Source organism: Eretmochelys imbricata, chromosome 4 (genome assembly GCF_965152235.1).
Source record: "Eretmochelys imbricata isolate rEreImb1 chromosome 4, rEreImb1.hap1, whole genome shotgun sequence".
Lineage (NCBI taxonomy): Eukaryota > Metazoa > Chordata > Testudines > Cheloniidae > Eretmochelys > Eretmochelys imbricata.
Window position 1 is genome coordinate 5320228 of NC_135575.1, and position 20995 is coordinate 5341222.

General features: G+C 48.5%; 1 protein-coding gene across 6 annotated transcripts in view; it reads right to left on the minus strand.

The window, feature by feature from the left end:
- Positions 1 to 1614: 1614 nt before the first annotated feature.
- The window catches only part of MFHAS1 (multifunctional ROCO family signaling regulator 1), a 117879-nt gene continuing 98498 nt past the window's right edge, over positions 1615 to 20995 (minus strand). For 3 of the 6 annotated variants that reach the window (XM_077814821.1, XM_077814818.1, XM_077814817.1), the window contains 2 exons: positions 14102 to 14563; positions 1615 to 4134 (listed from right to left, as the gene is read on the minus strand). Coding sequence is in view for 4 of the 6 variants with exons in the window: in XM_077814818.1 (XP_077670944.1) it covers positions 14560 to 14563 (4 nt within the window). In the remaining 2 variants the exon portion in view is untranslated. Of the gene's footprint in view, positions 4135 to 14101; positions 14564 to 17567; positions 17770 to 20995 lie in introns of all 6 variants that reach the window. The other 3 variants (XM_077814819.1, XM_077814816.1, XM_077814815.1) reach the window with 2 other exon arrangements.

The window sequence follows — 20995 nt, forward strand, 5'->3', positions numbered from 1 at the left end:
TCCAAACCCACCCGCTTCACAAAGAGGGTTGGGATTTGGGGTTCTGAACTGGCCCATCATAAAATAAACCTGAGTTGTGAAGTTGAAATCTAGAGCTGACCTTCCTTGTGGTTCTCAGTGGTTTAGATTCTGTGTCCTACTTTCAGGGTCCATCTCTAGTTAGAAATTAACTGTAGAGAGAGAATTGAATTGCAGGAAAGCTCAGAAACCTGCCTCGAATGTCACTGTTAATTGGCCTAGGCACATGCAATTAACAGAGATTTCTGTGCTCTCTTTACTTTCCAAAAAACCTTTCAAACCACTATTCTCCTGCTATGAAATCTGTTTTTCCAGGTTTGCTAATGATGCCATACATTCAGCATTCTTTGATACTACAGCTGCCAGAAGAGACATCACAGCCACCAGGAGGGTTAGCAAGAGATTTCTGGTACTTGTGATGACCAAGAGAGCTCAGGTCTCCTTGTAAACCCACAAGAGCGAATGGATTCAAATGGAGAGGCAAAATAATTTGATATAGTTACATTGGAACAGATTCCCGACATAATTATTGGGGGCAGTTATTATCACAAGAGCTCAAAAAGGATTGTTTGCAAATATCTCTGTTCTTCAAATCAGCGGCTCTCAACCATTCCAGACTACTGAATCCCTTTCAGCCACGGGCAGCAGGGCTCAGGCTTCAACACGTCTCTCAACTTCGTAGGGCCCCTGCCTGCCAGCCTGGCACTTCCAACCCCTGAAACCCATCCCACCCACCCCCCAGGTTGAGAAACACCAATACTGTATATACAGCAGTATAAACAAGCCATTGTCTGTATGAAATTTCACTTTGTACAGACTTCACTAGTGCTTTTTATGTAGCCTGCTGTAAAACTAGGCAAATATCTAGATGAACTGATATACCCCCTGGAAGAACTGCTTCCAACTGATAATATGCCAGTACAATCCAGAGCTGCTTCAGAGCTGTGCAGCTCTCTTTTAGAAATGTCTCCATCTGCTATTACATAGTATTGCAAATCATGACATCAAAAGTAGCTCTAGAAATCAAAACTCCTTTGTCTCGATTACCTGCAGACCACCAGAACCTTTAAAAATTGTGCCCCCCCCATATCAGCAGTTACCAGGTGCCTCTGCCTGAACACCTCATCGATTATTAATCTATCCCTCCCATTCTTTGTGGCTCTGATGTCTCCTTCAGTAGAGCTCAAGTTTTAGAGATTGTACGTGCAGACAATCTCTCTACACTTACTGTGAGTGAGTGCCATTTGGAGGAACAGCAACAAAAAGAGGTGGAGTTTATATGTTCTCTAGTATTTAGATATAGGAACAGGGACTGTGGGAGCTCCAGAGGGCCACACATGCTGTTACAGAACAAGTGTTTGCGGTCTGTTGAGTTATATGATCTATCTGAATTTGAATTTTACCACAGTAATTAGTACTCAGCCTCTGGCTCCACCATCAAATCCCAGTTATGCAGGATGTGCATCAATCTTCTATGTTCATAGTTCAAAAATATAACTAGGACCTGGGTCTTCAAAGCCAAAAATCAATTTTTGGGGGTGAAAAGTGATGGAAATTCTGAGTTAAATGAATGGGAAGAGTTTTGCTTTGTTTCAAGTTAAGATCAGATTTATTTTCAATCTTTTTGGCGAGGATATTTTTTAAATTTCTGCCCAGTTATGGAGATTAATGGATAACTGTAGCTGCAGCATCAGCTTTACACCACCACCACTTGCTGTTCTTGCAAGAGTGCAAATCACAAGGTCAGTTCCCACAGAAGCAAGTGAACCTTTTAGGAAGGAAAAACACGTGGGCAGTGCCTTGACACAAACTACCACAAGAGGCACAAGCAGAAGACAGAACAGCCTCAAGGAGAAGTTTCTGGCCTGGGGGGACCTGCCTGGTCAGAATCGTTGCTCTTGTGCTTACTGGAGTAGAAATTTTCCTTTTCCTGAAGAGCCTGACACAGGTCTTTCAGTGATGCTGTCCCAACAGGATCCAGCCTGGGGTTGCAGCAGCTGAGCTCCCTGGGAGTCTGGCTGTAAAGTTCCTAGGTGAAGAGACAGAAAGGAGCTTCCTGCACAGAAGGTGAATGTTCCTGCCCAGCGAAGGAGCATTTCCAATTGTTTGTTTCTTCAGCCATTCTCACACATTTCCTGCACCCTGCCAGCACAGCGCCTGTCACACCTGGGCACAGGCTTTGCCACTTCGGCACGTTTAGGTAACAGCACACAAAAAAAATTCACCCTGGTATGACCCCCATTGATCAGAAACCCTATAGCAGGGACCAGGCATGCGCATGTCCCCAGAGAAGCTGAACACATACACCTGCCTTTACTTTTAAGGTTTACAGTTACACGGGGGGACTGCCCAAGGGAAACCATCTCCTTTGGTTCTGACTCCTGTTGCACAAACCCTGAGCTGCCTTCAGAGCCTGCAGTACAGACAAACCCGGTTAACCCTAATTAATTCTTAGACATCAGCTGTATTCAGATTTAAAGCGGAGTCCTAAAGCATTTAACAAAGGCCGAACCTGGAGAGAACAATGCACGTTGAAAAGGGACTAGTCAGCCCAACCCTGGCCTTAGCCTAAGCAGTCAGCGGAAACTGGGGCTATGGAGCCAAACTCCTCTCTGGTAAGAACTCCAAAGGTGTCAATGCAGTTACAACAGGGAGGTATGTGGTCCAGCAACAATCCAGTATTGCAAGAATACTCCAGATTTCTCACTGTACAAGACATGTAAAGTAAAATCCACTGACAGAGTTCCCACCTTCCATGCTCTCACTGATTACGTACATGTAGTTATGCACATTTTCTGTCAACACACAAAGTAAGCTGCTGCATTTGAGCTTCATTTAACTGGAACTGCCTCTTCAGTGCTGGGATTCTGCTTTTAAATGCAATATAAGATGCTACTGGTCACATCCCAAAGAATAATGGTGCTGTCTGCCTCCCATTGTTGCCCCAAGGGTAAATGATTTATTGGTTTGCCCTTCTGAACTGTGCTATTTATGTAGAACACAGATCAGACAGCAACCTGAAGACTGGCAACCGGTTAGTGAGCACAACATTCTGCTCTCTGGTTGAGAATGTCGGCTTGACCACAACAGTTCATTAACTCCCAAGCATAGTATGACAGTGAGGAGTGTGCATGCAGGCTGAAAATGTATGTTTCCCTGCCCACCTTAGCACCATCTCCTCCATTACGAGGTCAGCGACACCAATTTCACTGATCCTTGGCCTGTGATTAGTCACAGATTATTTTCATTGAATGCCTAGTCCCCCTGCTCCTGGCCATTGTGCTGTGTTGAAGCATGGCACTTGGAAGTGAAGGTATTCCCAAACTAGTATCTTCTGGCTGCCTTGTTCTGCCTCAGGCTGGGGGGTTCTTTTGGGTTTCTTGGAAGTGAAGAGAGACAGGGATGATTAACATCAGGCAGCATATCCTCACCGCGGAGAGGGGAGAACGTCCCCAGAAGCAGCCGCTCCTGTGAGCTGCTCAACAGTGATAGTCTGGAGTGTACTTGGTGAGCTAACATTGTGTGTGAGGGACACAAGAACAGTGATAGATACTTGAACATATCGACAACAAACCAAGAACCCACGGACTATTTGACAGGGCTACCAAGCAGAATATTGCACCCAGTGGTCACTAATGCTAGAAGCTTTAAACTGTGTAGAAAATTAAATGGTTTTGCACATTACAAAAATAAAGACAAACCACATTGTTCCACACCAGTTAAGGAACAGCAGTGAACTTCAGGTGAATGATCCCGCTTCCACATGAAATAGAAACAAACTGGAGTGCTCTAAATACTGCCATCAATCCCAACATTATGGCTATTTGTGTACAGCAAACAGAATCCCTGAGAAGCCGCTCACACAGTTCGTTTGTCAAGCAGCTCTTCCTTGGAGGATGATCATGATTCTAAGGTTCAGGTGTAAAACATTTACTCAGTTCTGCTTTACCAAGCCACGGCATTTATTCCTTGAAAACATCTGAACTCTTCTTGTTAGTGTGTTCATAGATCACGCCGAGTTATCAGGAAACGGTCTTCCAGCTGGGAAAGAGATTCAAGTCCGGGGTTTTCTTTTCCTCACTTAACATCACAGCAACAAATCACTAGTTTCTTCCTCTGGGGAAAATAGAGAGTGATAGACACACATCAGTGGCAGTGAAGAGAACAGGAGAATGTTTCCAAATGTGTTAAATGATGGGAGATCCTTGCTATTTATCCAGCCCCAGCGCTGGGCCCAAACAAAGCCTATATCCATGTGGGCATTCTGTGCCTCTCCTGCCCCCTCCAACCAGTGACACTGAGCTCCAACAGCTGGAGAACATACAACCTGTAAAACTGGCCTTGTCTCTATGCCCCTTTGAATATCTGTGTCCTCCCACTCCCCCAATATTTGCAGGTGAATTTAGTTCACTGGTGGGTTTTACGACAGTGCTAAGTAGACCATCACTGGAGAAGGTTTCAACATTAACTTGAAAAGACAAGTTTATGTAGATTAAATTACTGTGTCAACAGAGCGCTGTCCCCAAGCCATTCTGCTCCTGGAGAAACCTCCTTTTTATTGAGCCAGAAGATTTGGAGGTTTTCCCCAAAACCAGAGGTAGGCAGTTCTTAGCCCAGACTAGCATTCCCAGCCCTCTCATGTTGGAAAGGTTTTGCCAACACCTAATACACACTAGCTGTTGCTGATAAGATCACTCAAATAGTTAAGCTATTGTAAAGAAGCTAACTAAACTTGTTTACAGTTAAAATAACGTAAAGAAAGAAAAGAAGCCAGCTACACACTGCCCACTGACTCTGGCTTGTAGGGCTTCGACTGGTCATGACTAGAGATTGGTTCAATGCAAAGCTCCATCTGTGAGTGCCTGTGTTGCCGACTTGCGGGTGCCCAGGTCTTTGCAGCTCAAGCTCAGGTTTAAGTATGGGACTTCCAGAGAAGCTGAGGACTCAGTATTCATCCAAACCTGACCAGCACCAGCCGTGGCACAGTTCATGGGAACAAAACACCAAACTATTCCTGAAAAGGAGGCAAGGCCTTCCCATTTCACTGTGTGCTTCGTGGCTCTGTAACATGTCTCGAGCTCTCAGCCACAGGGGCACTCGATACTCCAGGGGGGATCCTGCGCCACTGCGCATGCACAGAAACATGCCCCCCCCCCCGATTCTCTTCGCTTCCTTGCAGAAAAATGGTTTCTGTGGGGAAGCAAAGAGAAGCTTTCCCAGTGCTCACTGTGACGAAGCGGGGATTTTTCCCTCTTATGTTGTATGTGAGCCGATGTGAGTCTTACTGTTTTGCATGAATGCTGTGTGTGCCTCAGTTTCCCCATGTACTGCACCAATGTCTAGGTGGTGGGAATAAGGGTGTGTGAATTATGCGGTGGCTGCTCCAGCTGCCTGCATGGATGCCATGGCCATCCCCTTCATAAACTGAGTCCTAGGAGGGGGATGTGACCAGTGACTCTTGGCATGGAAAGCAAGACAAAGACCGGAGGAGGAGCAACAGGCAGGGCAGCGGCCAAGCAGCTGGAAGCAAGTCAATCTCAGGTGACTTGGGGGAGGGCCAGAGCCTTAGCTCTGGGCTCTCCACCCCCAAGATGGACTTGAATGAAAGTCACTGATTTCTGTGCTAACAAGTTCTGTTCTACGCTGTGTTTCTGTCAACTAATAAACCTTCTGTTTTACCAGCTGGCTGAGAGTCACGTCTGACTGCGCAGTTGGCGTGCAGGGCCCTCTGTCTTCCCCAGGAGCCCCGGCTGGGTGGACTCACTATGGGAAGTGCACGGGGAGGAAGGGGATGCTGAATGCTCCAAGGTCAGACCCAGGAAGGTCTAAGCTGTGGAAGCTTCTTGCCCTGGTGACAATATGCTCAGAGAGAGGAGGCTCCCACAGAGTCCAGAATGGCTTCATATGGAGTCATTCCAGAGCATTGACCCGGTGACTCCGTGACACTCACTCACCCCTCCGTGGCAGTGCGGACACATCGGTTCGGGAACCTGGAGCAGCCGTGGGAGAGACAAGTCAGCTGGGGGGAAGAGTCCAGATGCATGGGCGTTGGCCAGACAGGGGGAGCAACTCCCCATACAGTGATTCTCCTGCCATTTCCTGGCCCCATCACTCCTCAGCCAGGGGGGAGCAGTCCCTGTACAGGGAGCTTCTCCCCCTATCCACCCAACCCCCATGCATCTAGACCCCCCTCCCCACACCCAGAACCCCCACATGAGGCCTCCCTGCATTGGGAGCCCCTTGCAGCCTCCAACCGAATTCCCACCATGCTGAGCCTTACCCCTGCATCAGGAGCCTCCTGTACCCAGACCTCTCCACACCCAAATCCCCACCCCCCAGAGACTCACCCCATGCATTGGGAGCCCTCCACACCCAGACCCCCTGCTGAGCCCTAATTACCTTCACCTGGACTCCCCTGCAGAGTTCCATTCGCCCTGCACCCCTGTGCATCCAGATCCCCTCCCCCACACCGAGCTGCCCACACCCTGATTGCTCCACATAAAATCTGGCACTCGAGGGAATTCTAAACCAAAATTTAAAAAGTGTGCCAAAAATTAAAGGTTTTAAGATTCTGCAAAATTCTGCATATTTTATTTGTCAATATAATCACATCATTTTCAATTATTTTGGTAATTTATTTCAAAATACTTGTCAGCAAAGAACTGAAAACAGTGTGATGACATTGCGTTATTTTGACAAATACTCTTTGCAGATTTTTGAGAATTTTAAAATAGTGTGCAGAATTTTTATCTTTTTGGCACAGAAGTCCCACAGGAGTAACTCAATGTGGGGTGCTGCCATGGCATGCCGACTCAGCCGTTGTCTCTGCGGGAGCACCTCAGGAAGCCCTTGCAACCGAGGTTTCTGGACTTCAGTGGAAAAATCACAACATACCGATTACCTTCCACAGCACAGACATGTTTAAACTGCAGCTTGAGGAGTGTAGCGTAGCAGCTTTACCTTCAAGATCAGCACTTTAGATGCTACAGAGAAATCATTTTTACTACTATAAAAAAACCTCTTCATTCAAGCTGGCTGGAGCTGCTCAGCAGACCAGCACTCCCCTGGCCACGCACACGATCAGTGCATTTTACATTCGTGCTGAGCAGTGCAGTGGCCTCCAGCGCCCAGGTGGCTCACTGACTATTTGATCAGACATGGAGGGTCGAGGTCAGCCTACATTTTTCTTCTCCAAGTAGCTTCCTAGTGACAACCCCTTCCCGGCTCTCACAGCAAGTCCACATCTCAGTAGTGCTGAACTGCTCTTTCTGGTATCTGGTTATTTCAGGGGTCACCGACCCCAACCGATCTTTGTTGTTTGATAGGCCAGGATGAGCCTAAAATGCTCCAAAACAAAACCATGGAAAGCACCACGGTTAGCACAAGGGAGACAGAGCACTCGGTTTTAGGGCAACGCTCCCAATCCTGCAGACTCTGAGCTATGCAGAGTGGTTCCCTGTCCTAGAACAGGATGGCCATACTGGGTCAGACCAAAAGGTCCATCTAGCCCAGTGTCCTGTCTTCCGACAGTGGCCAATGCCAGGTGCCCCAGAGGGAATGAACAGAACAGCTAATCATCAAGTGATCCATCCCATCGTCCATTCCCAGCTCCTGGACTCATTCCCCAGCTCCTTTTATGTTTGTTCTCTTCTCTTCCTACCAAGTCCCCGTTCCCCCGCCCCGCATCCTTCTCCACAGGAAACATCCAGGTGGGAAGCCAATCCCTCCCCAGAGCTGTGGGGAAGGGTCCCCTCAACCCCACTATGATCCTGTTCCTGGAGCCTATGCAGGGGTGTTTAGGGTCAGCCTTCGGTGGGTTCTAGATCATAGAATCACAGAATATCAGGGTTGGAAGGGACCTCAGAAGGTCATCTAGTCCAACCCCCTGCTCAAAGCAGGGCCAATCCCCAACTAAATCATCCCAGCCAGGGCCTTCTCAAGCCTGACCTTAAAGACTTCTAAGGAAGGAGATTCCACCACCTCCCTAGGTAACGCATTCCCGTGTTTCACCACCCTCCTAGTGAAAAGTTTTTCCTAATATCCAACCGAAACCTCCCCCACTGCAACTTGAGACCATTACGCCTTGTTCTCTCATCAGCTACCACTGAGAACAGTCTAGAGCCATCCTCTTTGGAACCCCCTTTTAGGTAGTTGAAAGCAGCTATCAAATCCCCCCCTCATTCTTCTCTTCCGCAGACTAAACAATCCCAGTTCCCTCAGCCTCTCCTCATAAGTCATGTGTTCCAGTCCCCTAATCATGTTTGTTGCCCTCCGCTGGACTCTTTCCAATTTATCCACATCCTTCTTGTAGTGTGGGGCCCAAAACTGGACACAGTATTCCAGATGAGGCCTCACCAATGTCGAATAGAGGGGAACAATCACGTCCCTCGATCTGCTGGCAATGCCCCTACTTATACATCCCAAAATGCCATTGGACTTCTTGGCAACAAGGGCACACTGTTGACTCATATCCAACTTCTCGTCCACTGTATCCCCTAGGTCCTTTTCTGCAGAACTGCTGCCTAGCCACTCGGTCCCTAGTCTGTAGCGGTGCATGGGATTCTTCCGTCCTAAGTGCAGGACTCTGCACTTGTCCTTGTTGAACCTCATCAGATTACTTTTGGCCCAATCCTCTAATTTGTCTAGGGCCCTCTGTATCCTATCCCTACCCTCCAGCGAATCTACCTCTCCTCACAGTTTAGTGTCATCTGCAAACTTGCTGAGAGTGCAATCCACACCATCCTCCAGATCATTAATGAAGATATTGAACAAAACCGGCCCCAGGACCGACCCTTGAGGCACTCCACTTGATACCGGCTGCCAACTAGACATGGAGCCATTGATCACTACCCGTTGAGCCCGACGATCTAGCCAACTTTCTATCCACCTTATGGTCCATTCATCCAGCCCATACTTCTTTAACTTGCTGGCAAGAATACCGTGGGAGAACGTGTCAAAAGCTTTGTTAAAGTCAAGCAACAACACATCCACTGCTTTCCCCACATCCACAGAGCCAGTTATCTCGTCATAGAAGGCAATTAGATTAGTCAGGCATGACTTGCCCTTGGTGAATCCATGCTGACTGATCACTTTCCTCTCCTCTAAGTGCTAGATAAACCCCTCTGCTTCAATCATAGAATATCAGGGTTGGAAGCGACCTCAGGAGGTCCTCAAAGCAGGACCAATCCCCAATTTTTGCCCCCGATCCCTAAATGGCCCCTCAAGGATTGAACTCATGACCCAAGCTCTCTCTCCCCTCCTGTCCCACCCAGGGACCTGACAGCTGACAATGCAGGCAAGAGGTCCGCTGTCACTCTGCTCCCCCAACACAGCTCGCAGGTCTGTCTTTGATGCTACTCACAGCTTTGCCAAGCAGCAGAGTGAGGCTGCCCCTATTCTCGGTGATGTTACTGCTGCTCACAGCTTCAGGAAGGCAGTTCTGCACCACGCCCCGCACAGAACGTTGCTGCGAGTTTCCCTTAGGAACTACAGGGGTACAGCCCTCATGAGCAGGAAGCAGACCCTTATGGTCTGCAGAAGCTGAAGACACTTGGCAAAGGGAGCCATGGGTTCCTCCAAGCCCTGAGCTCAAGTCTGTGGCTGAATAGCCCTGGTAGACTGCTCTTCTGCTCTTCTTCAGGCTGTTACCAGCTCGCTACACAACGTGACCGCACTCCGTGGCTCCCTCTGTGGAACAGCGACTGCACATGTGAGTGCTCCACAGCAGCTGGTCAGTCTGACACTCCTGCCACGTGTGCCCACACCAACAGATCTGGTTCCAAAGGTGCCCGAGAACGGGGAGTGTGAACTTTTCCAGCCCAGCTCCCGAGGACAAGCCCAGCCTGGCAGCTTTCAGGCCACTGTACGGTTTGCCGAGTAGGGACACACGACTGGCAGTGCAGACCCCAAGGGAGCTCCAGTTCCCAGCCAGGCAGTAATTCTGTCAGGGACTTCAATGATCAAGTCCGGTTCCTTGTTTACAGGAGCAGGCTCTCGCTGAGCAAAGTTTTCAGGAGGACACCATGCATTTGTCTGGGGTTAAAATGCAGGAGGGTTCGCGCAGCAGCCAGCCCTCTCTTAGCAGTGACAAAGGGAGTGTGAAGGCCTGATTCTCCCCACTTTCCTAAGCTGGCGGCATTTCACACCTGCTCTGCATTGCTGTAAGTGGCTGCACCAAAGGCAGGGCAGGGTGAATCGGCCCCGGCCCCTCCCCTCCCAAGATAGCTCCTAGGACTCCATTACACTAGTGGAGCTGTGCGTCCTGCCTAGTGAGAAACTGCTACTTCCTTTTTCCACCTCACCCGTTGGCAATGGATGGCCAGAGCCCAGCACACACAGTGTAGGACTCTTCAGCTGTAAGATGGCAGTTGCAGCCCCCGCAGGCCAGACCGCCCCCTAGTGGCCCACCAGGAACAGGAGCCAGCACTTTGCTCTGGGTAGCAAAGTGTCATATCCGGCAGCACACCCAGAGGAACGGGGAGAAGAGCTTTCAAAAGCATCTAGGTCTCATCACAAGGCAACAGTGTTTTTTCCTTTCCAGAAAGCCTCAGTGAATTTTAAGAGCTTCCAGTCAATATCCAGCTGATCCCTAGCCTGTCCCTGTCAGACACAATACTCAGGCACACTACGGGGACTGAATTCATCCAGTCTTCTGTGCAGTCCCTGCAGGAGGCTGATGGAAACTCTGTTAGAGTCTGCCTCCTACGAACACATAAGGAAACCACATTCAGAGAGGCAGTTCCCAACAGATTAACCAAACCAGCACTTGGAGGAGTCTGAACAGGTCTTTGTGGGGGAAATGTAGAATTGCAGGGGATCTCTGAGCAAGAAAGGATTCCTCCTGCTCTTTAGACTTCACCAGGCAGCCCATCCTCCTAGCGAACACACATTTTAGCTTTGCTATTAGCTTTCCTGTCCTGGCATCATCTTCTACCAATCAGATCAGCATAGTTACCATAGTGGGATCAGTAAAGGGTAATGTTACTAGACACTAAACTGGGTTTGGGCACATGCAACCGAATAGGTGAGCCAAGCAGACCAGTTCACATAAGACGACCTGACTCTAGTGCCAAAGAGCAATGCTTGCAGCTTCTGAAAGACTCCTGTCTCTCCCCATCTCCCTCCCCCAGCATGATTTGTGAGGAACCTACTCCATGGGGAAAATCGGACAGCAGCACAGGGGCTAATGTAAGGAACGCCACACCAGTTAAATCCCACACAGTGGCTACACTGGGAGCCACTGGCAGTGCAGCCTAATAGGGATTCTTACACATCCCCTACAAACCAGAAAGGGTCTCCAGGCTGGCTCCACAGGCTCCAGCAGCAGGGGGGTGAGGGCACAGATCTGTAGTGTTTACACAGCTCCAATGGCTGCGATACCCTGCTCCACCGGCCAGGAGATGCTATAATTGCGCTCTGGATATCACCTCTCCTGATGCTCAGCGCACGACCAGAGCACCCAGGCAGTATGTGGGCAGAGAAAACTTTATACTAGCTGGCGCATTCAGTATTTATCAGCCATGGGCAACGGCAGCATGCCTGCAGCTCAGATCACCATGTGCGAGACACATCCGGAAGGGTTCTCAGGAAGGGCGTAGTTCTGCTCTGATCAGTGGCTGAAAATGGCATTGTGCGGCTTCCCGTTCACTGTGCTTCGATGGGTCTGCCCCAAATGCCCAGCGTCTGAGCACTGTGGTGGGTAGCCAACCGCCAGCCCTGCAGGGGAGCGAAAGCCACGCACTCTGCCTGGTAAACCATCGTCAGCACCAGAGACCCACAATCGGAAGGGTTAGACCAGTGTGTGTGATGCACAAGCTGGAAGAGAACCCATCTCACTCACCCAGAGGTAAAGCACTCATTTGCCACTGAAATCTGGGGACGTGTCTGACCAATAAGTGGCGCTTTTGCAGTTGCTTTTCTCAACACATCTGCACGCTGAGGAGGAGGAGAGGAGCAGTAAGAAGCCCAAGAGTTGTCTGCCTTAAAAGGTGACTGACAGGGCCCTTTGGAGGGAGTGGAGTCAGTCATATTAAGCCGGCTGTGGTGGTGTTCTCCCCTATGTTAGCCCATGTAAGATGGGGTAGTAGCACCTAGTGGTCAGTCTACCCCACCCCCTGGGATGGCCCTTTAAGGATCTCAGAGTAGCAGCCGTGTTAGTCTGTATTCGCAAAAAGAAAAGGAGTAATTGTTTCATGTTCTCTGTGTATATAAATCTCCCCACTGTATTTTCCACTGAATGCATCCGATGAAGTGAGCTGTAGCTCACGAAAGCTTATGCTCAGATAAATTTGTTAGTCTCTAAGGTTCCACAAGTCCTCCTTTTCTTTAAGGGTCCAGCACATACAGAGAGAGACCTAACCAACTAAAATCTTCTACTGCCCTGGAGTTGTGTCCCACCCCCACTGACTTGGCTTCCCCTAGATGGGACAAGGTGGCTCATGCTTCAGCTCTGCCCTCCCCTCCCAGAAGCAAGGAGAGAACTGGGAGGGAAGAAAGAGAGCTGCCTTTTTCAGAGATGCTATTGCCCCCTGCCATCCACGAACAATGTACTGCCCAGCAGCTTCCTCCATACTCCTGCCACCCCTAGCCAGTCTCCTGGCAGCTCCAGTCCTTGCAGGGACAGGGAAGACAGGGGAAATCAGCATTCACTGGGAGAGGGCAGCCAATGTTAGCAGTGTGGAGGAGCGGATCGCCAGTATTCACTGGATGGGGGTGTGGAGTGGCACATTGCATTCACTGCAACGGGGTGTGGCATCAATATTAACTGAGCCTGCATGGGGCACAGACATGACTTGGAGGTGAGGGAGAAGAGTGCTTGTCTCTTAGGAGGACACTGTAGATATTAACTCAGCTGCAGCCAGTCATGTAATGAGGTTGGGCTTAGAGCCAGTGAACACTGATACTCATAAAAGCAGTTCTGTAATGCCAGCCAGGAGATGGGATTTCTGTTCTGCAAAAAAGTTGAGTTTGAGGGAAAGTATCATCCCGAATCAGGACAAAAAGCCACAAAACTTGAATTTTTTGTGGGGATGAAATTCCTAAATTTTTTGCTTTGGAAATACTGACACATTCCCTCAGTGGCACCACTTCAGTGTTTCCAAAACAAAATGTGTTCCCTGGAATCACCTGCTCTGCGGTAGCCGAAGGAGCTGACAGTCTGGGAAGCCCACCAGGTGAGCTGCGGAGAACAAGGGAGCCCCAGTGGCCAGTCTGCCTGCCTGGTGCCCAGCAAAAGTGCTGGCGGAATCAGCCTGTTCCTGCGGCACATTCCGATCCCACCAAACCAGTCCTTTCCGATGGAATGTCCAGCCAGCACTCGGAGTTTGGTGGGGACCAGTAGTGAATGGAGGATTCATCTCGTAAGAGAGCAGGTGGAACTGAGAAGGGCAGGGGCATCTTCCTAGCCCCGTACCAGTGAGTGTTGTTTGAATGGGAAGGGTTAGGATAACATCCTATCTCTACACCATAGTGAATTTAGGAGAGGATTCAAAGTAACAGATCTGACTGATATTTAAAGAACTTCAGTTCAAGGTTCACAGACTATTCCTCTTACAAATGCCACAGAAAGCAGGATACGTACAGACAGTGTGTGGGTTTGTGAAGCACCAGCATGTCAGGGACTTAAAACACGTAGCTGATTGGTCAGCTGCAGTTCAGTTGCTCCTAAACTCAACCTGCTATAGACCAAGCATCATGTGTCAACTATAACCTAGCACATGCCAGCCCAGAGCTGAACTGTCCTCTTATTCCATCTCAACCTTTGATATGTGAAATCCACTCGCGAGTGAATTAGGTTCACGTACATTTACAACCTCATAGTTAAAAAAGGCATCTGCAGTTAACTGTCCGGGACAGTAATTTTGTTACTGGAATTCATACCATGTGAAACTCTATTAACAAGCTGCCCCAGTCCATCCCTCCACCAAATTATGGGAGGAACATTTGTGCCATAGAGTGCTACGGTGAAGAGGAGCCAGATCCCACTGGCCTGCTCTACCGGTCTGCTTTTAAAGTGATCCGATACCTACATGCACGCTGTCAAACCCCACGGAAACATGTGACTGATGCAACCCCAAACACTCACCTGTATGGGAGCAACTCCAGGAAGCTCCACAACAGCAAGTCTCAGCTGACTTTTCTTCAGTTACATCTGAATGAAACAGTACTCAGAACATTTTTACATTCATCAACAGGTCCAAATGGGTGCACAGCAGGTAATCGAAGGGTCAATAGAATTTCAATCCCAGTGTTTCATCTCCGGCCATTAATGATGCCATCTGATTGCTGCAAGACTATTGTTTCACATCACATCTGGTCATCAGTGACCCTCAGATTGCGCTGTACACTTCAGTTCTCAAGGGTATCTCAGGATAGACACACTTAGCTGTGTTCCCACTTCAAATAGTTCAGAGTTCCAAAGTCTGGTCTTGCTGTAAAGGCAGGACTCCAAACCCAAGAGAGACAGTAGCCCTACAGATCCTTCAGCCACACCACGGTTTCACACGCCGCCCGATATAAAACCTTTAGCACTAGCATTGTCATTCATCTGGAGGAGAGAAGGACAAAGAAACTGTCACGTAGCAGCAGTCTTTCATGGCTTATAGTGTTCATCATGAACAGATTAATACACATTCTGTTTTCTTCCAGTTGCCAAATATGGTGAGTACTCAGTCTAAATAAAATGGCTCTTTTTCAGAACAGACAGTGCTTCTTTTGTCATAGGTTTGCTGGCAAATGAGTCACCACCACAGCTACTATGGACTGGGGCATGAGTGTTAGATGCTGCCTAGGGCAGACTGAATATTTGAGGGACAAGCCTTACAGTGTTTGTGTTCCATCTCAAACTGTTTAGTTTGAGGGTAGAAATGTATTTGCTTCCGAGATCTAACACAGTGTCAAACAAACAAAAGGAGATGTGGTTCAGGGGCTTCAGGAGATGAAAGGTCTACAGACAGAGCTGTGTTTGAAAACTGCATTAACACACAACTCAACACAGTTTCCCCCCTCTCCCAAGCTGCTTTAAACACAGTTGGTCCATTGCAGGGAAACAAGGGCAAACTGTGCTCAGAACTAGTTTCAGATGGTGAACAAGACCACTGAGGATCTAAAAGCAGGAAAGAACACCAAGGTTGGTACCCAAGATGAGAACAGCTGGCCACATACCCAGCTGACATTCTTTGCACATCTTTGTCTGCTACTGTTATAGAGCACACCCCTCCCCACAAGGGGGCACACATGAAACATGAATCTCTGAAGAGGGACTCAGCAAAAGGTTTGGGAACCTCTGCCCCACTGCATCCAGAGAAGCAAAGACACCATTTTAAAACCTGGACCTTTCTATCAAGTGATGTGTGGTTCCTATCTGTATTCCATGCATGGGGCAGGCATGTGCCCTATGCGCCCAAATCCAGAAATTTTAACAAGCAGCATCAGTTGGTCCGCGCACGCACAGTAGATCTCCTCATGCTCCCGAACAAGGGTACAAGAGGCAGTGAGAGTCGATGCCCCCTCAGTTCCTCTTCCTGCGAATTTAACCAAAGCTGAAGCAGAGGGGATGGAGGGTGGGTCGTGGAATACAAAGAGGGACAACACATCTCAAAGAACTTCCCATTACAGTCAGCAACCTCCATTTCTTCTTCAAGAGCTGGTCCCTACATGTATTCCATGCATGGGTGATTGGCAAGCAGTCCTCAGACTGGAGGTGGAAGCAAGGAAGCCGGCAACAAAGATGCGTGCACTACTGCAGATCCCACTGCTGCATTTGTAGGAGAGGTTTGGACTAGTGCGTAATGTATAGCAAATGTGTGTCTGGAACTCCAGGTAGCTGCTCTGCATATGTCCTGCATTGAGACTTCCTGCAGGGATGCTACCATGGCGGCCTGTGCTCTCGTGGAGTGTGCTATTATGCCTCCGGGAGGCGAAATGTGAGCTAGAATGTAGCACTTGATAAGCAGCCAGAAACCCAACTAGAAATCCTTTGAGACAATATAACTGTAACATTCTACACCTTGGGGGAGCGTCCTGGAACCCCATAGTCCTCATTTTTATATACTTGTGATCTTATATCTAAAGCATGACTTGTAAGGTATCAGGGGAAAGGTTATGATCTGCTGAAAGTCATTTCTCTATCCATACATGTGTATCATTAATGTATATGAAGTTATGAGAATTGTGTTGTATAGTGGGCACTAATACAAGCTATAAATTGGGGAATCAGCCAAATATTAGCTCCCCAGAGGCAACAGCAAGAAAAGTAATCAACACCCGGGTGGGGTGTCGAACAACCCATCAACAGCCATTGTCCAGCAAGGGAGCTACTATGCAATGACTCACCTGCATGAGGCCACACCAGGGAATTGTTCAACCTTGCTTGGAGACTCAGCAATGCCCCCAGTCATGCTTGGACTTGTGTTTTCCAAGCACATGAACTGAGGTTATAAAACAGACAGAGTGGCCATATGTTTGGCCACTTCTCCTGCCCCCACCTACACTGCAAGCAACTAAAACACTGAGAAGAAGACAAGATTCCAGCAGAGGATATCAGCCCAGGTTTAAGGAACAAACCTGTATATTAAGGACTGCAATATCCAGTGGGGTGAGGAAACTGCTTAATCTAGATGTTTCCCAGTCTAATAGGGTTGAGAGTTTAGACTGCATGCTTATATTTTATTTCTTTTGGTATCACTTAAAATCACTTAAAATCTGACTTTTGCCTATCACTTACAATCTATCTTTTGTAGTCAATACATTTAACTGTTTACCTTTACCAGTGAGGTTGTAGGAAGCGTGTGGCAAATCTGCTCAGGATTGACAGAGGCTGGTGTATATCCACTTTCCGTTGATGAATTGGTGAACCAATTAATAAACGTGCACTGCTCGTCTTGCGCAGTGCAAGACGGTATATTCCTGGGGTACAATCCTGGGAGCTGGGGGGATTTGGCTGTGGTGCCTTTCCTTGTGTGATTCATGAGTGGCTCTGGGAGCATTCATGCAATCTAGGTAGGTGTGGGGCTTCACATGCTGTTGTGCTGAGTGATGACAGCTCCTGGAGCGGTTTGCTGCTGGTCACTAGCAGGGCATTATGAGAGACAGCCCAGGCTGGAAAGAGTTCAGGAGCTACAGTGGTCCCAGAAGTCCCAGACTGCACCCTGGGGATCCCATCACAATAGCTTGACCTCGGGATCTCTCAGCTATCATGATAGAGTGCCTTGGTGACTTTCTGATGGGTTTAGTTCTTTGCAGGTAAAAAGCCAGTGAATGCTGGACATCAAGGGAGTGAAGTCTCTTCTCTTTGGGAGAAGTGTGGAGTTTGGGAAAAGAGACAGGTAAGTGAATATGCTGGTTAAAGGTGAAATTCAGAGATTAGCCTGGGAAGAAATTCAGGGTGAAGGCAAAGCGATACCTTGTCCTTCTGAAATACCGTAAAGGGAGGATCTGCCATGAGGGCTCCCAATTTGTTGACCCTCCTGGCCAAAGCGATGGCCACGACACCACTTTCATGGATGGTGGCACAGGGAGAGGGAGTAGAGAAAGGGAGCAGAGAAGCGTACCTTTTTAGGGTTTGACCATCGAATGAAGGAGGCAATGATCCTGGTGAGAACCCTGGAGTTGATGTGGTCCTTGTTGGGTGAGTAGACTGAGTTGAGCCAGGCCTGTAGGCAACATAGATGAAGTCTGGCAAAGTGTCTCACATTAGAACACGCTGCCACATGGCCTAGCAGCAAAATGCACATTCTCATTGTAGCATTTGGTCTGTGGGAAATTAAATAAATCAGGTTGCATATCATTTGAAACCTTTCTGCGGGGAGGAAGGCTCTTGCAGAAAGAGTCAATAAATTTTGTCGGCTTCATGAGGGATAAAATGGATTTTTCTCTGTTCACGCAAACCCCCAGTGCTGTGAGAAGCTGAATGAGGAATTGAATAGCTGATGTGATCTTCCGTCGAGAGGGTCCTAAAAGGAGCAAGTCATCCAGATACAGAAAAACTGTATGGCCCTGACATCTCATCTGTGCTGCCACCACAGAAAAAAATCTTTCATAAACACTCTGGGTGCTACCACTGGTCCAAACGGGAGGACCCGGAATTAGAAGTGTTCCTTACCCACCATGAACTATATGAGCCTCCTGTGGCAAGGGTGAATATCTATATGAAAATATACATCCATTTTGAGAGCTACGACCCATCTTTCCTCTACTGATGCCAACGTAACCATCCTTTATTTTGACTTTCCAATGAAGATGCTGAAGTGCTAAAGATCCAGATTGGGTCTCTACCCTCCATGTTTTTAGGGACTAGGAAGTATGGACACTAGAACCTTCTTCCTTGATACTGAGGCAGGATGTGTTCTATTTCCCCTCAGTATAACAGAGATTCTACTTCCTGTTGAATGGTCATCTAGTGAGACTGGTCCCAAAGAGGGACCGGAAAGGGGCTTGTGCGGAGGGAAGGGGAGGAACTCTGTGGAGTATCCCTGATGGATAATCTCCAAAAACCCAACCAGCTATCGTGATTAGCTCCCAGTTCCAGGCGAAAAGAGTAAGATGGCCCCAAAAGGTGATGGAAAAAAGGGTAGGTGGCATCAGAGATGGCATTTAGGTCTCAACTAAAATGTCAAAAGTGGTTCCTAGCAGTGGGCTGGGAATGGGTAATGGTTGAGGTGGTAGAGGGGGCTTAAAAGCAGGGCCTCTCAGTCGTCTGTTGCTTGCATGGAGGCTCAGCAGGATGCTGGTAGTAGAAAGCATGAGGAGGAGGAGGCGGCGGTCTTGATTTATAGGTCTGCCTGTAGTGCTTCCTTCTTGGGGCTGGTGGGCAGATCCCCAAGGAGCAGAGGGCAGACATCAAGTCCTTTGACGAATAAAGAGAGTCATCAATTTTTTTCATTGAAGAGGTTCAACTTGTCAAAGGGAAGATCTTGGATAGTATTCTGCACTTCCCTGGGAAATCCTGAGGATTGCAACCAAGAATCCCTCCTCACAACAATACCAGTGACCAAGCTTGTTGATGCTCTATCCACCGCATCAACTGCAGCCCAAACAGCCATTTTTGCCACCAACTTGCCCTCCTTTAGTAAGGACAGGAATTGGGCTCTGTCACCAGGGGAAAGTTTGTCCTGAAAGGCCACCAGCCTAGAGTAGTTGTTGAAGTTGTACTTTGGTGATGTGGAATTGCAAGCCCACAAAGAAGACCTTTCTCCCCAGGAAGTCTGATCTCCTGAAGCCTTTGTGTGACGGGATGGTCCCTAGGTATAGTGCCCTAGTCCTTTCTGTAGCAACCTGGACCGCCACAGAGTCTGGAGCAGGGTGGGAGAATAAAAATTTGCCTCCCTTTGGTGGGACCAAAAAGTGGCTGTTGGCCCTCAGAGATGTGGGAGTACAGGATGATGGGGTGTGCCAATCTTACTACTTCCAATATGGCCTCATGAACTGGGAGGACCACCTCACTTGGGCCCTGAGGCTACAGAATGTCTAACAGTTGGTGTGGGCCTTGGGTTTCCTCCAGAGGTATCTAGAGACAATTAGCCACTCTTCACACAAGTTGTGGTATTGCTGATGATTGTCCAGTGGGGATGGGGAAGAGGAGATTCCCATTAGGACTATCTATACCTGTAGTTCTGGTTCGACAACCTCTTCCTCCTCATACACCAGTGAATCTGATTGTGGGTGAGAAGGAGAAGAGTGGAAAGTCTCCTGGGTGAGTCCCAGGCATCTGCTATCAGGATCCTACAGTCCCCAATAAGGCCAGAAAGAGGGGCCAACTGTTTGAGGGGGACCCTGTGGCATGGGAAACTGTCAGTCCCTAGGAAAGTCACGACTATACAGGTAGCAACTGTAAGTCCTGGATTGCCTGTTTGGGCTTGGCTGTCTCGGGGGTGGATGGGGTGGGGGGTGTGAGAGAATGAAGGAAGAGCCAGCTCATCAGATTAATCTGAATCTGAAAATTGCTCCTGTTGGAACGGCAGAGCTGGCAGCACCAGGCCAATGCTGCCAGATGGTTGTAAGTGAGATGGTTCCTGGGACAACAATGTACTGTCATCTTCTGGTCTAGTAATGTCCTCAGGAGGGTTGGGCCAGAGAAGAGGGGAGACTGTGGATAGGGGAAAAAGGTATCCTCTGGTGTGTTGTAGGTCTGAGTATGTCCCAATGCACGGGGCGTTCAGATGGTCAGCACCAACAGTACGGGTACATTCCTGGGCACGATGAGGTCTTTGGGGAGGTAAGTCAGTATCAAAGAGTCTGGACCGTTGTGGACAGGACCAGCAGATTGCTGTCTTTATGTTTCAGTGCCAGAATCACAAGTGCATTCTTCTTCCTACATGCTTTACCCTCAAGCCTGGGTTGTGTGTGGTTTGTCTTTTTGTTTTTGTCGTGGGTTTTTGTTTTGTCCGTCAGAACTGGTTCTTTAGGATATGTAAGGGTTTGCCTGACCTCAGTGGGCTCAGGGAAGGAGCACATCTCTTATGGACAGTCACTTATGGCGTCTGTCCTTGTGCCCATGAGTGCCCCTTACTTTTGTGGGAAGCCCTGGAGGACTCCACTCCTAAGCATGTGCTCATAAGGGCGCTGCTCATTTGTTGAGGCCAAAGTACATGGGTGTCTCCCTGGCTGGATCAGAGAAGGGCCTCATGGCCTTCTTCATCAAGCATTCCTAAGGCAAAGCTGAAAGGCTTTGTGATTTCTCAGTGGAAACAAGCGACAAAATATGCATCTCACCCAAACAGTAGAGGCAGCATTGCTATTTGTCACTGGCGGAAAAGGATCTAGGGCGGGAGATGCAGTTTTTGATGCATGGGACTCTGGACATAGTCCCAGACCATGGGGAAGAAGTCCTTGGTCCATGGAAACAAACTACTCTAGATATAACTGTACTAAGTTATACTCTATAACTGTACTAAGCTAAAAAGAACAATTATTCACCAACCATTTTATTTACAGATTTTCTGAAAAGCTGAAGAAAGAGAAGACACTGGATTCCGACTCA